This window comes from Montipora foliosa, chromosome 3 (genome assembly GCF_036669935.1).
Source record: "Montipora foliosa isolate CH-2021 chromosome 3, ASM3666993v2, whole genome shotgun sequence".
NCBI classification, from domain to species: Eukaryota; Metazoa; Cnidaria; class Anthozoa; order Scleractinia; family Acroporidae; genus Montipora; species Montipora foliosa.
The window spans coordinates 22,299,941-22,307,638 of NC_090871.1; the positions used below are offsets into that span (position 1 = coordinate 22,299,941).

A 7,698-nucleotide genomic window follows, 5' to 3' on the forward strand; every position below is an offset into this window, starting at 1 on the left:
CACTGTCTGCCAAATTCCACTTATGTCCAGAACAAATGCTGGCTTACGGTTGGCTAAATTCCCGCCCGTTTGCTACAATTTTGCCCGGATTCGCCTCTACCCCCGGGGACGGCGGAAATATGAAACTTAACTCAGTGAAGTGTAGTATTTCTGCATTGTAGTTACGGTTTTTCATTAATCTTTCCCCTACCTTTTGTCAACCGATCTACGGCTTTGAATTAATGCCTTAACGGGGTGGTGGAATTGGGGGAGTTGTAAGGGGTGTTTTCTTTCACGGAGATCGCCGAGAGGGGGATCATGGCGGCGTCATGTGTGCTCTGGTCAACAAGAACATCTGTTCAAGTTCCTGTGCAGGCTAAATTAATTTTCTTCCCGTTGACGCCAGTAACCGTTGTTATTGTTCACTGTTAAAAAGTGGGCCACAGAAATGTCTGTTATCAGCATTTGATCCTGTATCACAGCTTTTAATTAAGAGTTGCTCCTGATGTTTTATATTTCGTAGTTGATCTTGTGTGTTGGCAGTGATCATGATCGGGTAAACCTTGCGTGATAAAAGCGATATTTCCCACGCCAGGTTGATAATCTATCGGCTTTAAAGGGCCAGGTCACGATAAAATTAGGGACGCTGCCTCTTCGCCCCATTTAGATATGCCTATCTTGAGCTACGCTTTAAGTGCTTTTGTCGTATATTTTTCTGGCGATTGTTTGGAAAGACAATTTTATCGTGCAATTGTAAACATCAATGGCACTTGGCCGAAGCATTTTGGGCAAAAAGAAGGAGCATTTTTTCAAAGTGGATATCCTAACTTTCTAACCTTTTTTGCTGCAGCTTACAAACTCCACGTTCTGTGACCATTCGAACAACATTTTTTAGGAGAATCAAAAAAAAAAAAGGCTAAAAATACTTAATCAGAGAGACCTATGGCATCTTAAGCTTCAAAGTTTATCATCTGTCACCAATCGAAGATATTTATCATCTTTGCATATTTAGTTCCCTATTGAAAACGATATCAGAATTTGTAAATGGGTGCTTTCTTCCCGCGTAAATTCATGTTCGAGAAGCAAGCGATGTCCGTTTTTAATTAAGAGTAATCTTTTTATATTTCCGCTATGTGGGAAAGACATCACGTCCACAAGAGCGGATCGTAACCCTATATCCCCTCATGTGTCACATGGCTTGTTTTGATTTAGCACGCACGCGACGGTGCAAAACCTTTACAGCGTATGATATCGGGAGGGCATTCTTCAGTGACCTGTGGTATAAATGTACCCGAATGTATTTGCGACATTTTAATTATTAGGGTGCAAAATGAACTAGCCTTCCAAAGACCAACAAAAGGGTGTTTTATTCAGAGGGTGCAGTTTGGCAAGATAGCCAAAAGTGGAAGAAATCACCCGTAAAGAATTAATCGGATTCCGGCACGTCATCTCTGTGTTTACAAACGCCAGCGCGAGGGGCTGTGTCGCAAGTTCCGAGATTGTCGCTTTCCGTAATGTAGTTCAGCTTTTGGGAGAAAAATATGTCCCGATATTACAATACCAGCACCGATAAAGGACTGTCTAGACAAAGTTCAAAGACTTACAAGGTTATAAGTCGAAAATCAAACGCAGAACTCAACGAGAAGCTGCGTCGCCTGGACATTGAACATAACACAAACATTGCCAAGATCTTGAACGAAAGGTATAACTTAAGAACGCTTCATTTCAATTTGATGCATTCTGGCGGAGAATCGTCTTCCGACAGTGATGGCGAAGGTACAGTGGAATTGGACGTCCGCAGCGTTCCTTTAGGAGACACTGAGGATTTACAAAGCCAAGAAAAAGGGATTTGCACCTCTGCTTCGGACAACAGTAAAAAGCAAACTCTTCTTCAGTTACCGAGTATAATCGAAGATTCGTCAATAAGTTCAAAACCACTCTCCAAGTCCCCGAAGTTAGGCCGAAGTCCTCTTCCCCCATTATCAGAGCATGGTTTTTCGACTCGTGTACGAAAGAGCTCGGAGAGCACACTCTTTAACCCGAGTGTCATAAGAACACGGCAACGAAGTTCTTCTTTTCCAGCTGGGCAAATGCCAGGGGATAGGCAAAGAAAGAACGAATTTAGGAGAATTGCGAAGCCAACCCATGGTGATGCACACGGAAAACGAGTCTTTGAGGATAAGTCAAAGCATGAAAAGCCGATTCTAAGTGACGGAAAACGAGTAGGCGAGGATAAGCCGAACCAAACCGATGATGATAAACCAATGCTAAGGCTTACAGTATCGACGTCGTGGGATAGCGAGTTGCACGGGTGCCGTTACCTGAGACATAAGAGATATTCCACACCGGACGTGGACCTCATTGACATGGAGTCAATATTCGACAAAACTTCAGAAAAATAAACCCTTTTTTATTAAATGTGGACGACAAGGCGTGCTGTGTGCAAGTTACCACATGCGTGGGTGGAGCTCAAATGGTGTAAATTAAGTTTTCTGTTCCGCAATGATATGACCCCTGCTCTTAGAGGGCAGAAGGAAATCTGACAATTTCTCATCGTCACTATCCATGGACAGTATTGTAAACATGACTGTCCGTTTAAATGACACGGGTGCAGTGTAAAAAAGGCACGCGTAGATCTCTTAATAAAGGATTCGAGGCCAACTTACGCTACACATATATACTCACTTGTTCTGAGTTTAGACAACGAAGTGCTCAATTAAATTTATGTAATTACTCATCAACTCTAGGCGTCTTTCTTTACATCAATCCCAACTCACGGCAGGTAGGATTTGCTCGACAATGCGGTGTTTGCTCTAGATCGAGGCAAAATTATCTCTTTATAATCTCTGCGAGACCGCAAGAACATTTGAATGTGAAAATTCTAGAAAGGAGTAATAACCTTCAAGGAGGATCTAAAAAATCATGGTTTGACGCTTTCTAGGATAGCTTTAAGGGCTTGATCCTCTTCTTAAAGATTTTTTTGGCAAACAAAAAGTTATCTTACAAGAATATAAAAGCTGTATAAGACTAGTTTTAAAAATGCCGCGATTCAGTATTTCCTGAGCTTATCAAGTTAAAGCCAGCTTGACCGTTCTCGATCGTTGTTGTCAACTCGTCGGAAGAAGGTTTATGCGAGAATTTATTAGCTTTTATTGACCGAGCAGGAAATCTGTATGGGAGAATCTTGACCGAGGTCGGGTCTGTATACACACGACCGAGGTCAAACTTCTCCCATACAGACTGAATAAGCTCGGTTAATAAGATGTTTATTATATGGCAAAAACAAGAACAATTTAATTTGTTTAATGTAACTGGTTTGTACTAACTGACATTTTGCTTGCGAACGGCGATGAGTAGCGATGAGCTGAACTTAATTCTGCCAAAGTTAGCTCGTCCTCCTTACCTTCTTTCTCATCATTCTTTTTGGCACTTCCATAAAAAAATATTGGTAGAAGAAAATACTCAATATTGAGCATTTTAGTTTGCATTTTACTTTGCAACTTTTTCACCGCAAAACATTACCGGTCTAGATGCCAGTCTAGATGGGAAAATCTAGACCGCAGTCAATATCGATTTCAGCCAATCAAATTCGTGAATTTGGTAGTTAGCAGTCCTTAAAAGACAGTGTGACCGTTAGCCCTACCAATGGAACTAGGCTCTTACAGGAGCCCATCAACGGCTCTTACCGATAGTGCTCGTAAAAAAGCATTAAATGCTTAAAGCAGCGCGTGTTTTTTGCCAAAAAAGTGCTAAAATAATGTTAATTTTTTTAAAAAGTGCTCGTGGGTTACATAAAAATGCTGACTTTTTTCCGATTGTTTTAAACATAGAATATTACATTTTTCAGATTTTCAGTTACATTTTTCAACAACAAAATGTAACGATCAATGTTTTTTTTTCCATTAGTTCAACACAACGTTTGAGGTTTTCTGATACTAGAAGTTAATCATCGCTTGTTATTGCAATTGGGTCATCATTACCCATACTAGAAGTTAATCATCGCTTGTTGTATTGGGTCATCACACTTGCTTGCAGATTGCCAACTAAGGCGTGCTCTTGTTGATCGTTGAATGAGGAATTGAGAACGGAGAATACCCTTTCTGCTGCAGCCGAGGATGGCTGCACCCGCAGCACTTTCTTCACTGCAGATGCCCAATGAGGGAGCTGATCCTTGTGGTCGTGCCACCATATTACCTTTCGCTCTTCTGTGTTGATAACCACATCTTCAGTGGCAGCTAAGTAAGCAGGTAGTTCAGCTTTTAGACCGTTGATAATTCCATCATCATCCGGCGAGAAAAGGGAAGATTCGCAAGGCCTCTACTGATTGCTGAGTTGGTTTCAGCCACTGGACGCTGACCGGACACATATACCTCGCAGCCTTGAACGCTGATACTGTGTTATATAGTTGGACATTGAACTTTCTCAAAAACCAATCTATGGTTGGTTGGACACATGCCTTTGCCTGCTTTTCGAGGGATGCTACGTTCTGGCCAGGATTTCGTCGGCGATTGGTGCCGCGACTACATACACGTCAGGAAAGTGGGGGGCTTGGCAGGCTTGGGCAACAGCATGGAGTTTCTCATAACAGGAGAGCACGAGAGGGCCATCACCTTCCAAGAAATACGTCGCTTTCACAAAGTGCTCCCCAACATCGATAGTGATGGCGAGCTCGAGCTTCAGGTTGATTAGTCGCTCAGGATCGGAAAATATTGAGGGAAGTTGAGGGAGTAACTGTGGACCGACATTAGTGGCTTCTGCTTCTATCAAGAATCGCTCAATATCTCCAAACTGCATTAATATTTGTTGGTAGACTTCCCACTTTGACCACCATCTCGTCTCACTGTATGACCTTGGTCTTTGGCCAGTCAGATCCTTCCACAAGAGCTTTACCTTGTACCTATGGCGGAACAGGCGAATCCATACGCTACCGCACTCTAGAAGAGTTGGAATGACAAGATGATTCCCAACATTGTCAAGCGTATGTGAGAAACACACAACGTTGAGCATTTTAGGAAATATAAATGCAATCCTATCCAACGCTGCCTAGTTCTGCACACTTGCACAATCTCTCATGGCTGCGAGCAACGAATTGGCCTTGACTCCATAATAAACTGCTAGGCACTGATTAAGCACTTGTGCAAGATCATCGGCATTTACTGGTTTGGAACATATATCAATTCCGACGAGACGTTGAATAATCGACCAATTATCGTCAAGGAAACGCACGATCACAGCAATTGCTTCTCCTTTTCGCGTACTTCCGTCCAAGATCATCGAAACATCTCTTGTCATGCCAGTCTGACCAAGCAAAGTCAATTCATTTTTGATCCTTTCGACTTCCTGCTTGAAAACAATTGATATATACTGACCAAGATGAGCACTTGCTGTGAGACGTTGGCCATTCCTCTCTAAGGGGGATCGTAGCATCTCGATATTTCCAATTGGGATGCCAGCCCTCAGAAACTCTTCGACCACTTCGAGTTGGTAGGCCCGTTCGGTTATGGGTAGAGTGCTGTCTTTGTGAGTCCTGTCCCCCGCTCTAAAAGCCGCCATAATCATCTGATCCTTCAGCTTAGACTTCTTCAGTTTGTCTTTACCATTTCCATGTTTCTTTGAAACCAAGTGTGTAATACAATGCTCTTCTTTGTAGACACTATTTGGCGGCATACCAGACAAAACAACTTCCCGTCTTTGATTGATAGTTCTTCTCCTGGATATTGCTGAATCCGATCATGTATGCTATAGCGATTACTTCATGGAAAATGCGCGCCTACGATTTTTATTCACGAGTTGAGTAGTATCAGAAAACTCACTCGTTCGCTGCGCTCACTCGTTCGTTTTCTGATACGAAACAACGAGTGAATAAAAATCGTACAAAGCATTCTCCATGCTGTAATGTGTTGTCCTCCAAAGGCCTCAGTCTCTTCCATCGTGACAACGATTCTGGTGGGCTAGATCAAGTTCCTCTAATGTGAGCTTTGTGCCTGATTAACTATGTTTATGTTGATTGAAAAATTGCCCCCTTGAATGACAGCCCCGCTGAACAAAGCCATAGATTGCTGTGATTCAAAAGTAGATGGAGAAATGGCTGGATTGGCTTTTTCGTACGAGGACCGCCTTGGTTACAGTACCAGCTACAACACTGCTAAGAACTTGAGACATTTTCATCTGCTATTTTCTCGAGGCCTTGCTGTAGTTTTCGATACTTCTTAGATTTTTATGTCCTGACAACTGAGCGATATGAGTCAGTGGAATATCATTTTCGCTGAGTGTTTGTATCATAGTTTTTCAACCAATATGATTTCGGAGACGTTCGTTGTTTATTCCTGCTTTTTGAGTCATGGTTTTCATGAGACTGTTAAGTTTGTTTATGCCAACAGGACCAGCCTTGAACCACTCTTTCATCTGAAGCGACTCTGCCTTTAAGTTGTTAACGGCTAAATAAAAGGGAGAATCGTCTTCATTCATTTTCTCAGGTCTCTTCTGGGCGTAGAGCTTGTAGACCACTATATAGGATCTTTTTCTGATCCATCAGTGGCAAACATTTTAGACGGCATTGTCCTGATATCGCGGCAGTCTGAACGGTTCTTGTTTTGGTTTCTCTTTCATTAAATTCCAAATATTCTTTTCTTTTCGTAGAGTATTCAATTCATCACTGGTTAAAGCTATCGAAGCGTTTGGCCTGTTTCCTTTTCCTTTTTTCTTTGACTCTTTCTGTTTGGACAGGAGGACTTTCCTTGTTTTCTCAAATATGAGGTCATTCATGATACTGGCAGAGTAACTGTTCTTTTTTAGATGTCGTTCAAAACTTGCCAATAGACTTCGGAGCGAAGAAGGCTCATAGTCTTTCCTATCTTTGGTTCTGACCAAAATGATAAAAATGTATTCGCTCTAATCTGGCTGTAATGCTGGAATTTCTTCAACTTTTCCAGGTTCATTCCTTGTTCCTAAAAAGGTTTGCAAAAGCTTTCCTTCTCGTTGTGTGTTTTTTTTGTAATATGGCTTTGTTTTCTTTTTCTGCGATAAAATTGTCAACTGAACCGACGTCGACAAACCTTTCCGACATATTGAAAATAAAAAGGCAGCTTGTCAGTTTTCGCGCCAATGATGATGTGGCTTGCCGTAGGATCACTTTTCACTCGTGAAAAACATCGTTCGTCCAATCAGACAACCGCGAACGATAATTTTTCACCAATGAAATTTCATCGTTCGCGTCGCTGATTGGCTGCGACTAGAAACAGACGATTTTTTCATCACTGTCATCTCTGTGGATAAATCTCAGTGCTTATAAAATAATATATTTTTTTCATCAAAGTTCCCCCTAGTCTTATTTTTTCCACTCGTTGATGGCAGAGTACGCTCGCGAGATATCTCTGCCTTGGCTGGGTGTTTTTCCTCGATGACAACATGGATGACGCCATCTTGGAACGAGTGTGATGGACTGGGTTGTAGAATTATCAAACCTATTCCCCAGGCCTCCTCGGCTCCTTTGAATGAAAGAAGGGCAAATGCGGCTTTGGACGACATAAATAAAGTCAGATTGTGCTTTTAAACACAGAATTATACAATTAATCAGTCGAAAATCCAAAATAATGCTAGCAGTGCTTTTTGGGATAAAATGTAAAAAAAAAAAAAAGCTCGCGAAGCCAAATATTGCCAAAAAAAAAACAGTGCTAGCACTATCGGTAAGCGGTAAGAGCCTAAATGTGACCATATAGG

General features: G+C 41.8%; 1 protein-coding gene and 1 pseudogene across 1 annotated transcript; one reads left to right on the plus strand and one right to left on the minus strand.

The window, feature by feature from the left end:
• Positions 1-1,209: 1,209 nt before the first annotated feature.
• Positions 1,210-3,167, plus strand: LOC137994613 (uncharacterized). The gene has a single exon (XM_068840222.1). It carries the CDS (start codon positions 1,521-1,523, stop codon positions 2,379-2,381), a length of 861 nt encoding a protein of 286 aa, XP_068696323.1. The 5' UTR covers positions 1,210-1,520; the 3' UTR covers positions 2,382-3,167.
• Positions 3,168-3,975: 808 nt separating this feature from the next.
• On the minus strand, positions 3,976-7,506 carry LOC137995413 (uncharacterized; annotated as a pseudogene).
• Between the last annotated feature and the right edge of the window lie 192 nt (positions 7,507-7,698).

Excerpts from the sequence above, each read along its gene's own strand:
- LOC137994613 (XM_068840222.1), top strand. The coding sequence starts at position 1,521 with ATGTCCCGATATTACAATACCAGCACCGATAAAGGACTGTCTAGACAA.